The 13,295-nt window shown below is 37.1% G+C and overlaps 5 protein-coding genes across 5 annotated transcripts; 2 read left to right on the top strand and 3 right to left on the bottom strand.

Annotated features, from left to right (window-relative positions):
- The first annotated feature begins 1,598 nt into the window (after positions 1-1,598).
- LOC108209518 (uncharacterized) lies at positions 1,599-4,687 on the top strand. The gene is made up of 4 exons (XM_017380461.2): positions 1,599-2,359; positions 2,446-2,591; positions 3,924-3,998; positions 4,093-4,687. Exons 1-4 carry the CDS (start codon positions 1,729-1,731, stop codon positions 4,453-4,455), a joined length of 1,215 nt encoding a protein of 404 aa, XP_017235950.1. The 5' UTR covers positions 1,599-1,728; the 3' UTR covers positions 4,456-4,687.
- A 1,089-nt stretch (positions 4,688-5,776) lies between these two features.
- On the top strand, positions 5,777-6,937 carry LOC108209520 (thioredoxin H2). Its single transcript, XM_017380464.2, has 3 exons — positions 5,777-6,185; positions 6,285-6,407; positions 6,535-6,937. The coding sequence occupies exons 1-3, from the start codon at positions 6,039-6,041 to the stop codon at positions 6,664-6,666; spliced, it is 402 nt and encodes a 133-aa protein (XP_017235953.1). The 5' UTR covers positions 5,777-6,038; the 3' UTR covers positions 6,667-6,937.
- A 127-nt stretch (positions 6,938-7,064) lies between these two features.
- LOC108209519 (uncharacterized) lies at positions 7,065-8,537 on the bottom strand. The gene is made up of 3 exons (XM_017380462.2): positions 7,870-8,537; positions 7,455-7,746; positions 7,065-7,354 (listed from the first exon to the last, which is right to left on the bottom strand). The coding sequence occupies exons 1-3, from the start codon at positions 8,428-8,430 to the stop codon at positions 7,347-7,349; spliced, it is 861 nt and encodes a 286-aa protein (XP_017235951.1). The 5' UTR covers positions 8,431-8,537; the 3' UTR covers positions 7,065-7,346.
- An 850-nt stretch (positions 8,538-9,387) lies between these two features.
- LOC108207984 (glutathione S-transferase U17) lies at positions 9,388-10,438 on the bottom strand. The gene is made up of 2 exons (XM_017378452.2): positions 10,062-10,438; positions 9,388-9,909 (listed from the first exon to the last, which is right to left on the bottom strand). Exons 1-2 carry the CDS (start codon positions 10,371-10,373, stop codon positions 9,553-9,555), a joined length of 669 nt encoding a protein of 222 aa, XP_017233941.1. The 5' UTR covers positions 10,374-10,438; the 3' UTR covers positions 9,388-9,552.
- Positions 10,439-11,816: 1,378 nt separating this feature from the next.
- Positions 11,817-12,999, bottom strand: LOC108206906 (glutathione S-transferase U17). Its single transcript, XM_017377336.2, has 2 exons — positions 12,626-12,999; positions 11,817-12,345 (listed from the first exon to the last, which is right to left on the bottom strand). Exons 1-2 carry the CDS (start codon positions 12,935-12,937, stop codon positions 11,989-11,991), a joined length of 669 nt encoding a protein of 222 aa, XP_017232825.1. The 5' UTR covers positions 12,938-12,999; the 3' UTR covers positions 11,817-11,988.
- Positions 13,000-13,295: the final 296 nt, after the last annotated feature.

Genomic DNA, 13,295 nt, shown 5'->3' with positions numbered 1-13,295 from the left:
AGTGGGTGTTTGTGTACAGCTTATAAGCCCAGTTTCTGGTTTATAAGTTAGAAGCACTTATTCGTACCGTTTGTGTAAAAGGTCAAGAAACACTTATAAAATGTTAGGAATATTAGTTTTTGTTTTAGGACTTAAACTTATTTCCCAAACACTTTAATCACTTATAAGTCTTAGTTTGCTTCTAACTTCTACTCCATTTTTTTCATTTTAAGCAAGAAGCACTTATTTTAAATTTACCCAAACAGCCTCTTAAAATTTCTGGACAACTTTCAAATGAGAGAGCTGTTATGATTATTTATATCTTATTGATAGTCTTTTTATTGATCTAGGACAACTCTTAAGTCTTAACCGTTCTTCCTAACTGAAATTGTCTAATAAATTGAAAAAATGTTTGACATTCGAACACGGAGTGCGGATAGTGGACCGTTGAGGTTTATTTTAAAGATTATAAATATATTTATATATGTAATGGAAATTTTTTTGATTTAAGCAAAAACTCTTATATCTCAATTTAATAGATTTTTGAGACCGCAAAACCCCATTTCATGATTACTCTATTTATCGACCCTGTCATGAATAATTATGAAAATATTTTTTAACTGACGATTTCCGTGTTTTTATAAAAGAATGAATAATTATAAAAACATCTTTTAACTGAATACGATTTCTGTGTTTTTATAAAAAAATGTAATTGCAATCTATGCAATGAACTAATCAGACAAGACATAATGTGTTTGGAGCTTTCAGTTGTCCAACATTCCGAGTTAAGCAAAAAGGCTAAGTGATCAATTTCCCTCGCACATTCCCATTGAATCTGTTGAAGTTCTCGACAGTAGATCAAGGGAATAGGACCGAAACAAACAGTCACATAATTTGTGTTCGGAGCTATCAATTGTCCATTATTCCGAGTTAAACAACAGATTAGGAGAATAAGATGAAAACGAAGAACGCTGTTCATTTTATCCTCGGAATAAAATCAAACAATCAATCATTTCAATCCTATTTTCGCCTGTCAGCAGCTTTTCAATCAACCCATCTCTTGAATTTTTGCGTTTTTATACTTTCAGGATAGATTTGACGAAGCAGAAATAATGGAGACTCCAATTAGCCGTGTTGGTTGTTTTTAATTGATTTAATGATATTAATAATGAATCGCATGCGTGTTCGTTTTTCAATATCCACATCACTAACAACTTATTATATAAATAAATATAAATTTTTAATATTTTTTCATAATTGTATTTATGATTATACATATGATTGCTAACAGTTGCAGAATGATTAACCTCCATATTTTTGTAATTTTTATCCATTGAAAATGATATTTTTACAATTTTTATTTGAAAGTTTGTATTTTTACAAAACATTTTAAAATTTATAATATTTTGGTAGAAAATTCTATTCCCGTGCATTTATGAAAAACTCCAAAATTTAAATATTCATTCTGGCTCGTGTTATATGATTTATTAACGTAAAACATTTTTCTGATAAAATAAGAATAAGCAAAGAGTGACAGAGAAAATATGTATCTGGTTTGGGAAATAGTAAGTAATTCAAATTCTACATATTTAAAATTACAAATGAAAAAACTTGCGCAACAAAAAACTTACTGAAATAAGAGCAACCAATATAAACAAGCAGTCCTCCCAAATCTTGCCACTTCTTCTGTCAATCTATCTATCCATCTTCCCCAAAACCCTCAAAAACCCTAACTCGAAACCCTAATCAATGGCCGGCTCCGACGTCTCCGACGGCCCCGTCCTCAGCCTAATCAACAAACGCCTCCGCGCCCTGCGCAAGAAACTCAACCGCATCACCCAAATGGAAGACTCCATTTCCAACGGCAAGTCTCTCAACAAAGAACAAGAAGAAGTCTTCCGTTCCAAGCCCTCCGTAATTTCCGCCATCGATGAACTCGAGAAGCTCAAACAGCCTCTTTCGATCGCCGTCGCCGAAGAAATCGATCTGGCGGTTAGAGTCAAGAGTGAGAATGTGGCGGAAAAGGCGGAGGAAGGGGCGAAGAGTGGGGACGAGTTTTCGGTTGTTGAAAAGGTGTTGGAGTTGTTGTATTTCGGGAGTATGTTTGATGTGAGGAGTGAGAGTGATTTTACGAGGACGGTGTTGACCAAGACGCATGAGAGGAATTGTTGTTTGAGTTACGATTATGTTTCGGATGATGAGAGTGAGTTGTTGGCGGAGAGGGATTTGGATTTGATTTCCAAAGTTGGGAGCTTGTTGGTTTCGAGGCCGGTGGATACCAGTTTGTCGCATAAGAATGCGTTGGAGAAGTGTGTGGAGCGGGCTAAGCTTTGGATTGAGAGTTCGGAGCAGACGGTTGAGGGGGAGGAGAATGTGACTTGTATGTGTTAATGTTATGTTTTGTTTAGTTGGTGCTGATTTGGTTTTATAATGTTGTGTCTGTGATGAAATGTGTTGTTTTTGCAGATTCTGTATTGAAGGAAAAGCTTGCGAAGATAATGAGTTCTCCGTACTTTACCACATTGCCAGAAATGAAAGCGCCTGTGGAGGTGGCTGCTGCTGGAAACTATGGGTCTTTTCAGGCTCAAGAGGATGTTCGGTATCAACAAAAGGTGAAAACTTGACTATGTTTCTCCAATTGAACTTATTTTCTTGGTTATTGTTATTATCTATGTTATTACCCTTGCAATGCATGTGCATTGAGATGAAATATTGGCAGAATTTGGTTGTGATTTACGAAATTGCAAATGTATCAGTTTTAGTATTGGAGTTGTTTATAGGTAGTAGCTTAACTGGAATATAGTTGCATTGAGATAAAAAATTGGTAGTTCTTTGCGTCTTGCTGATACAATAATTTGAATAAAAGAGTTTGCTGTTTGTAGTAAGCATAGTGACTAGTAGAGGTTTTTCTTTTGTATTGAGCTAGAGAGGGTTTGGTGTTTATGATATGTGATGTAATTTTAGAGATATACTTAAAAAAGACAAACCACCTTTGCCTTCCCTGGCCAAAAATTTGTGTTGATGGTTTCGGGTCTTTTGCATACAGGAAGTAGACGAGGATCCTATTGTCTGTTTTTTTAGCTTAAGTAGTTCAGGCTTTTTTAAGTAATTTATGAGATAGGCACTTCCTAGCCATGACCAAATATTTCCTACACTACCTTGCCTCGACATCTGGTCTACTGCTCCCGGTGCCACAAGGCCCACAACCAGCTTGTTAATATGTTTTCTTGTTCAAATACACTGGATCCATCAACCACAAGATAATCTTTGAAATATGCAAATGCTGATGTAGTCTTGTCTGGTCATGATCCGGTAATAATCACTAAACCTATTATTTGTGATGAAGGTTTATTCTAAAGCCATTTCAAGCCCTTTTAATGAAAGAGATAAATCATGCTAGCATTATGCAAACCTCAAATTTTTGCCAGAGGATTAGAGAAAACTGGTTTGCTGCTTGGTCACTTGCAAATTATGTGCAGCAATTTTGCAAGCCATATCTATTTTTAATGCTAAGGTTGTCGCTATGTGCATCTTATCTTGTGCAACCATGCATATGGTGCTTATTTCTGGAGCCTTTATTGGTTTACTACCTTCCAGTTACTGCTGATGGAGGCAACAAGAGCAATATCATGATTTTAGATATTCTTTCTAATCTGAGGTCTCAGGCTGAGGCTTTATACTCGTGAATTTGGACGGACCCTATATATTCTCATCTTTGTCTTCCCTTCCTCTCTTTTGTAGAGTTTGTAGTTTGTTCTTCTTTTAATTCTCCTCAGAGTTTTCCAGCACTAATTTGTCTTGTTTGACAGCAATAGATAATAATATTATAACTTGGTGACAATTTTTTTTTCATGTTCATGTCATTTTTTTCAAGTATTCAATCTGGACATGTAGACTGGTTTAACTTACCAAATTCCCATTTCCTCGTCTGTCAATGTTCACAGGATGATGATTTACCAAAAATTGAAGGGAATGAATCTTCTGATAATCAGGCTGGTCCTGTTGACGAATTGCAGAACGTATGATTGTTGTTTGGGCATTAATTTGTATGGAATAGAACTAAAGACGTGCGGTGCTTGATGACATAATATGTTCACGCTTTTGCTTTTGCAGGGTGAATACAAGGTTGAGAACTCTACAGAGCTACCAGCTGATTCAGAGTCGGTCAAACCACAGCCTGATAGGGAACTAACATTTGGAGATGTGGAAGCAAAGGAGCAACAGTATAACCGGAGGCATTTCCAGAACCAAAGGGGTGGACGTGGCCCAGGTGGTCGTAGGGGATATCCCAATGGGCGCGGAGGTCGGAATGGTAACAGCAGGGGAGGTGGGCCATACCAGAATGGTCGCAACCAGTACTATGATCAGCCTGGAAATTACTATCCTAGAAACAACTATTATAGCAATAGAGGCAGGGGAGGTGGTAGGGGTGCTGCCGGGAACAATCATGGCTCTGCAGTTCCAACTGAGTCATGACCTCGTTACTAGCTCTCTGGTGGATGGGGAAGATGATTTGCTTTTGCTTGAGACATGGATTGAATCTGGGTTGTTGTAAGACGAGTGGTACACTCAGGACCCTGTTTTGTTGTTCAATTCAATCAATAGAGGACTTGTTGGTAAAATTCTTTTCTAGCAATGACTTTATTGAACTGCAATGATGGTATCTTAACTTGGTTATAAAATGTGTAGCATGAGGTTTTAATTAAAATGGTGCAAGTATTTTATCTTTGGCATGGGTAAAATATTGTGGAATGAGGTTAAATGTACCCACCCCCATTTAGATTAAAAAAGGGTCTTGTCACCCCCCTCCTCCCCCCTTCTAGAATCTAGATTAAGGGATAAGGGTCCGGAGTGCTCCCCTGCTCCTCCTTTAAACACTTTCGTGGTGGATGTGGTGTGACAGGCATCACCTTTTAGCCATTGGTTCTGCATGCAAGATATTTGATTCCGGCACGTATCAGATTCCTAACTAGCTGAAATAGACAGCAAATTTAGACACTTAAATTGCTAGATTCAGTTTGGATGCGATGCAATTAAACGTTTCCTGGTTGATTTTAAGGTTTATTTGTTGTTACAAGCTTTGAGTGCTTCACTTCAACGACAAAATCACAAAAAATAAAAACATACGAAGCAAGCAGTAACAGTGTTTTTCGGAACCTTAATCAAGTCAATAATTTTCAGGTGCCTTCTTCTGTATATTTGGGCGTCCTCATTTTTGTGTTTGTCTGATAGATTAAAATGATGCGTGTTAATTCCACCCGAAAAAGTGAATATGCTGCATCTAAATTATAAATTGCAAAGCACATGAAAGTACTCACATGTAGAAATTGCAAGTGGAGAACTTTCTGTCCACTTCCTGAAAGTCTGAAACGTCATATTATAGAGAGCCCCCGTATTGTTAAAGAAAAAAAATGTCGAGCTACGTGATTTTATTTCATATATCCTTCTGATAAAATTTATTATTCATATGATAAAATTTGGTTCACAAAGAAACTTGCTACCTTAAACGACATACATGCTTGGTATGCTTGGTATCGTGAATTTACTTTGATATATGAAATGAAATGACTTAAATTACGAGGCAGATGTCAGTATATTTTAGAAAGAAAAAAAATGTTGAGCTATGTGATTTTACTTCCGGAAGCCTGTTGGCTGTGGTAAAAATTTTGAATGATAAAAAAATTGTGATTTTAGTGTAGTATTTTAATCACCGCTCAATCAGACTGATATTTACGAAATTTAGTAATTCCAGCTGTAGCACGGATTCCAGCTTCACAATATGAAACTATTATCCATTTAGTTACTGTACATGCAAAAAGATATGCTGCAAATCTTTGCAAGTTTGACTTCAACTGTCGAAATATTGAAGGAATCGAATCAAATACCCCCCATTACACAGTTTTTAAGTTTACCCACCAGCAGTTTACCTATATATATGGATTTGTGTCTCTGTTATTAATCATCATCAAACTAAAGCGGGAAGAAAAAAACTTGTTTAAAAATTTGAGTTGATTCTTCATTTTCAGAGTAGTAATTTCATCACTACATAGGAGAGAAAGATGGGAGCTAATCAGTCTGCTGTGTATGATGACTCAAATGACTTCAGTGGAGTGGTCATGCCAAGAAGGTTCGGCCGGATTTTATCATTCAGTTCCTCATCTAAATGGAAAAGCCATCTTCAAGTTACCAGAAAAACAAATAAACTGGTTAGTAATAGCTTTCTGAATTTTCATGTTTGTTTTATTGCCTCAACTGTAGTTTTTCCACTTGTAACTAATCGTTTAATTTTTGTTATGGTTTTAAAGATGGTTATTCATTTCACGGCTGCATGGTGTGGACCTTGTCGCACAATGGACCCTGTTATTCGTGAGTTTGCTGGCATCTATGCAGGTGTAGAGTTCATTAAGATCGACGTAGATGAGCTGGAGGTATGCTGGAGCTATCACTCATCTCTTTCCATTGGATAAATAATAAATTGATTGCCATTCATTTCATTTACCTTGACGGATGATTTATGCTTGTATAATGATGATGGAGACTTTATTTGTTTTGTAGGATGTGGCTCGCGAGTATGCTGTGCAGGCATTGCCAGCATTTGTCCTGATCAAGAAAGGGAAAGCAGTTGACAAGGTTGTTGGAGCAGAGAAGATTGCGCTCCAGAAGAAGATCGAGACATACATGAACTAATAATGAATTTCTTGCCATGCATCAAAAAGAAAACACAATAATCAGAGGCATTCAGAGCAGTACAATCTATTTTAGTTGAAATAAAAACCTCTGCTGACCATATAGGCTATAGCTAATATAGATGATATATTGATATTTTATGATCTGGGATAGTGTTATGCATATACAGCAACTACAACAGTTGATAACCTTTTGTACCAGTATTTAAATTTTCTGGATTATGATTGTAATATCGAATTTATATAAATATTAAGTAAGTGTTGGTGATCAAGCCCTATTCATTATAGTAATTAATCTTTTAAAATTGATTAAAATTAAACACTTGTTTTTGTTTATCAGATATCTGCATATAGGAGCTTTCTCGCTAGCACTTGGATTACTGGAGGTTGTAATAATACTGAGGACAAGTATAAGTTTTTGCTATTCAAAACGTAACATGAACATACAGAAAGATTAAATATACAGCTTCCACCATTATTCACTCTTCACTTTTCATCGTTTAAGTAATTGACTCATACACAAATTATATATGTTGCTAGAAGCTTCTGAAACTGATCGTCCATTTCCAGCACAGAGAACAAGCCTGCTGTCACCTGTGCAGAGCAGGAGTTCCCCCATGTCTTGTTGAAATGGCAAAAACTAACTCTAACCCTATAAGGCCTTTCGCGTTTTGCCAAGCTTTAAGCCACTGTTACAGAAGAGATCAAGATGAGACAAGATTAACTAGCAAAAGATTATGAAATTAGATTGACTTGAATAACATAGGATTATTCAATTCGAAAGCTCACCTATTAAAGAAGATTGAACTACAACAACATTCATAGTCACGTTATTGGGAGGAAGCTGTAATCTGAGAGGGTAAAGCTTCCCATTTAATGGACTCCGCGAACACACGGTGATATCAGTGAGTCCAGTCTCATCCTCCAACCTCTTAGTTAACTCATTTACCCCATTCCCCCTAAAGGTAATCACAAGCTCATCCAATTCTTCATCCACTTCCCCGTATTCATTACAAACATGATAATATATGAGCCTCCCATCTCCTTTCTTTCGCGGTAAACTTGCAGGTGAATCAGCCGACTGTATTTCCACGAAAAGTTAAATGTCAGTCCTTGGTACTAATTTAAGCTCATCACTAATAATTTAACATGATTAAAAAAAAAAAATCAAGTTCATGACTTTATGCAAGATAAAGGATCAAACCTCAGGTCCGGATAAACTGGAAGGAGTAGAAGGCACGCTAGATTCAGAAGAACTGAAAGAATCAGAGTGAAGAATCAAATTCTTCTCTGGCTTTAACATATCAGTCTCCACAACTTCGACGTACCAAAAAATCCAATCCTGTGTTGCAGTCCTCCGAGGAATGTCATGAGTGACAGAGTTTCTCCACGGAGGAAGCCCCCTATTAGCCCGAAGAAATTCACCGTATCGAGTTCTCAGCTTCACCTGATTCTTTCCATCTCTAAAAGGCTCCCATTCAACAGACGAGTCCAGCCTGTCCGGTACAGTCTGAGTAACTTTTCGCCCCGTCATTCCAAACAGGAATGGCTGATCATCAGCCGTGAGATACTTGTTATAACAGCTCTTGAGCCGAATTATATTGTGATTGGTGTAATCAGCTGGGAGAACTTCCACTGTCCACCTCGCAGCCTTGGCGTCACCATGACGGCCTTGAGTAACAGACTCTTCGTCGTCATGGGCGGTTAAGTACTTCCCGTGACTGCTCCTGAGCCGAACCGCATTGGCACTCTGAAAGATTTCCATTCCACGAAAAGGCTGGAATCCAAGTGATCACTTCTGTTGAGGAGTTGAATACTTAACTTGAATACTTAACTTGTGGTTATAGTAAAGAGTGAGTTAGTACTATTTATTGGTTGGGAGAAAATGAAACGAACACGCGTACAAAACATAACGGAATCGAAGACATTGGTGAATGGTGGCCAGCAGGACAATCACACGTAAGATAGACAGGTGGCTGTAGCGATAGTAAACACAAAAACAACACGGTTTGGTGATACGGACATGTGGGTATTATGTGTATTGCGTGGGAAGTTAATTAGTCGACAGAGAAATAGACAGGTTGATATTTGTTTAGGCATTAGGTGCAAGCAGCAGCAAAGAAAGTCACGAGTTGTTAGCTTGTGATTTGTAACAGCTTTTATTTGGCTAACTTAGAAATAAGCATTGATTGTGACTCATTCATTGATAATTCTACGTGTTTATTTATTTATTTATGAGTATGAATGTATGATCCTGACTATATAGAAAAATGTATCTTTTCCCGTCAGGTATGAGTATGACTAAGATTGTTTTGTTTAAACGTCCTCTTCTAATTGTATGTGGGTGTTTGACTACCGCTTAAAAGCCAGACGTTTGGGTTTATAAGTCAGAAGCACTTATTCGTATGGTTTGTGTAAAAAATCAAGAAGTATTTATAAAAAGTTAGGAATACTAGCTTTGTTTCAGGGCTTCTACTTCCTTCCCCAACACTTTAATCACTTATAAGTCTTGACATGCTTCTAACTTCTACTTCATTTTTTTTTATTTTAGGCAAGAAACACTTATTTTAAGCTTTTCTTTTTTCCTAAAGTCGATCATCATTCATCACAGTGATGTCTCCGCTGATCCAGAGATTATGCAATTTAGGTTGGTGGGATGAAGCTACAAGAACATTGGAAGATACTGATGCAATGATATACAGTATGATATTAGCTTATGCTCTTGCAAACAACAATTACTTGCATTACCATTATGAAATCTTGGCAATAATTAAGAAAAGTACAACCTTAAAAAACAACAGCTAGGCACAGCAACATGAAACTGGTCCTATATCAATCTCTCCGAAAGCCACCAAAGGAAACAAATTATTAAGTCGTAAAAGCCTGATCAGTTAGGCCTGGTGAAACTTTTGATGAACTCGATCACTTTCTCAGAAGTTGGCAATACACCAGTGACAGCAGAGTGCGAACTGAATCTATCAGCCCAAGCAGAAAGCTCTGGCCCTTTGGTCTTGTCCAGGAATGTGATACCCTGTGTCTCTCCTCTTGCCCTCAGCCAACCCAAAAGACTTCCAAGTACAAGGTCAATGTAACCAATATTCTCCCCACCAAAGTAACCTTTCCCTTGGCTACATGTCACAAAAGCTTCCTCCAAGAGCACTACTCCTTCAAGAATTTTCTCTTTCACCGCGGCCTTTGCCTCAGCTCCTTCCGCTAGTCTGTATTCTGATATTAGCGGATACCACTGCAAAATTTCATGTCAGTTACATTTTGGAGTTAATTAAAAATAAATAAGACATGGTCAAGAATATTGAATCCTACTCAGCCTTTAGACTAGAAACAAAATCTAAAATAAATTGTGATCTAGTTACTAAATATTTATAGTGTTAAGAATACCTTATCAGTAATATAGGCAGCCCAAAAGCGAGCAACGGCACGATCATGAGGATCAGAGGGAAGAATGGATGGACCTTGAGTCCAAACCTCATCAATGTACTCAAGAATCACAAGGGACTCTGAGACGGGGTTGTCACCATGAATGAGCACAGGGACTTTCTTATGAACAGGATTGGATTCCAGGAGGAGTTGGCTCTTGGAACGGAGATTCTGCTCAATGTATTCGTAGCTTATGGATTTCAGATTCAAAGCTATCTGAACCCGGTTCGCGTAAGGACTAGCCCAGAATCCAAGAAGCTTGACACCAGCCATTGATTTGATAGAGTATGTTTTGTGTTGATTGATAGTGATAGAGATGTTTAAGTTGAATGAGAAATGAAAGCATACATGGCTTGCTTTATATGGGGCGACATTGTGCTTGTGACGTAAGCAATGAAGTGTGTAAGAAACGAAGAATAATATTAAGTCCCAATTTGTCGACCCAGAATTAGGATCGTCAACTTTTCTCATACTCCTCTGTTCTACTCATTTCTTAACATTTTTTTTTCACTGCTTGACACGCACTTTAATGCGCCTATAAAACATAGTTCTATAACTTTTTTTTTAAAATTTTCTTTTCCTGGATAAAAATCTAGACACTAAATTTTTATTCAGAAAAATAAAATTTTTAAAAAAAATTATAGAACTACGTTTTTTAAGCGCATTAAAGTCCGTGTCACGCCCCCATCCCCAATGTTAAGAATTGAGAGGGACGGAGGGAATAAATTTTAAGAAGGTCCAATTTGTGACTTTTGGAGAGAGAAGTTTAAAGTTTTGGAGAGAGAAGTTTAAAGTTGAGTAAGCTAATTTTTTTGATAAAAATTCTACCCTTTTTTTTTACGTTTTTTTCTTATAACATTCTATTTTATATATTATCAAATATATTAAATAAATTCATCCAAATACTTAAATAAATTATATATATTAATTCCGGTACGTAAAGAGCCGCCCCTGAGGCTTAGACTTTGTCACTTTGAGGAGACACACGTGCGTTAGCGCGTCCAATTTACCAGGAAGTTATTGATCGTCAAAGTGTGTAGCAGTATTTGTTTGACTATTTAGGTGAAGATTTGTGGGGCAGAGAAATGCAAATGCTTACCACAAATTTAGGAGGTAAATGATTTGCTAGATTCGTTTTATACATTACCACCTCCATAGACCGAGTAAACAACTTACTTGTATCACATCTCTTCATGTCCGGTCATTTTTACCTCCATGGACTACAGATTATAGAAACCAACTAATTCATATCACGTGTCCTATTGTGATTTGTTATGTCCTTAACAAATGTTAACTCAATTTAGGAAGATCCCTATTGTGATGTTTGAGCCTCTTCATGATCATTTTGAACTTCTCCAGAGAGATTATTGTTTTTAATGGTAAAATTCTGTTCGATAATATTGTTTCCTTGGGAAGCACCTTGAAAAGATTCAGGCACGTGTCTCTTTTTCAGAAAATTGTGTTGTAATTGCAGAGATATATAGTAATCAAGACACGAAAATGTTGTTTTCTGAATTCAATTAATCCTCAGAAAACACAGTTTGAAATCTGTATAGCTTGCTTGATAGTGAAACTGATTACCGCCTATATGACGAATAGCTCTTACCATTCCCATTGAAACTGGTGTAAGAACACCTAGAGGGGAGAAGCCATTAATCCGCATTCTGCAACTAGGAATAGTAGCAATTCAAAGTTTCTGTTAATGTAGATATATGATTTCAGCTTAAATACTTGCTACTTTATTCATAATTAAACAACAAAATTTGCATCAACTTGATAAAATCTGTCAAATTTGAAAGATACAACCTTAAAAAGACACATAAAACTGGTGCTACATAAACCTCTCCAAAATCTGAAGGGTACAAATCCTGTTGTCGCATAAGCTTAATCACTTAGATTTGGTGAAACCGTTGATGAGCTCAATCAGTTTCTCCGTAGTTGGCAATACATCAGCGACAGCAGGGTGCAAAGTGAACCTATCAGCCCAGGCAGCAAGCTCTGGCGCTATGGTCTTGTCCAGGAATGTAACACCCTGTGTCACTTCTCTTACCCTCAGCCACCCCAGAAGACTTCCAAGTACAATGTCAATGTAACCAATATTGTCCCCGCCAAAGTAACCTCTCCCTTCGCTGAATTTCACAAAAGCCTCCTCCAAAATTACCAGTCCTTCAAGAATTTTCTCCCTCACTGCTGCCTTTGCCTCGGCTCCTTCTGTTGTTCTGTACTCTGATACTAGCGGAAACCACTGCAAAATTTCATATGTCAATTACATTAGAACGTTTTTAGAAAAAAAAAAAAACTATGCTCATGTACATTGAACCCTACTCAGCCTTTGATCAGAAACAAAACAATAAAAAATTGAGATCTAAACTAAATATACGATGGCCTATATGTTAAACGACCAACTCTACCAAAATCTTAATAAAATGAAAGAAGCCACTAAACGGATCTTATACATCTAACATGTTGGATGACCAACTCTATCAAAGCCTTGACCTACCGGAACATTTAAACGTTGTAATTACCTTATCAGTAACATAGGCAGCCCAAAATCGAGCATTGGCGCGATCATAAGGATGAGAAGGAAGAATGGAAGGGCCATCATTCCACGCCTCATCAATGTACTGAACAATCACAACAGACTCGGAGATGTTTTTGTCACCATGAATAAGTACAGGGACTTTCTTGTGAACAGGATTGGATTCCAAAAGGAGTTGGCTCTTGGAACGTAGATTCTGTTCAATGTATTCATAGCTTATGGATTTCAGATTCAGAGCTATCTGAACCCGGTTCACAAAAGGACTAGCCCAGAATCCAAGAAGCTTCACAGCAGCCATCGATTTGTTAAATTTTTTCTATAGATTGGTAATAATAGAGAATTGCAAGTGAATGAATAATCAAAGCCAGCATATATATACTACTAGCAGATAGTAGTGTGGCTTGTGACGTGAGCAATGATGTGTGTAAGAATATTACGAGTACCAAACAGCCAAAGACTTGTAAGAAGTGGACTTCTGTTAGTATTGCAATGAAAATGAACTCATAAATTTCTAGATGCTTAAAATTTAAAAACAAAAATCCAAACGGAAAGACTGGACTTTTACAGACAATTTTGCTTATACGGTGTAAATTCTGTATTTGAAGCAGTTAAGAGTTGTACACTCAACCCGTACAGAAAATAAAGAAACGTATTCT

This window comes from Daucus carota, chromosome 2 (assembly GCF_001625215.2).
Source record: "Daucus carota subsp. sativus chromosome 2, DH1 v3.0, whole genome shotgun sequence".
NCBI classification, from domain to species: Eukaryota; Viridiplantae; Streptophyta; class Magnoliopsida; order Apiales; family Apiaceae; genus Daucus; species Daucus carota.
The sequence above is the reverse complement of the archived record's forward strand: the minus strand, read 5'-3'. Positions and strand labels throughout refer to the sequence as shown.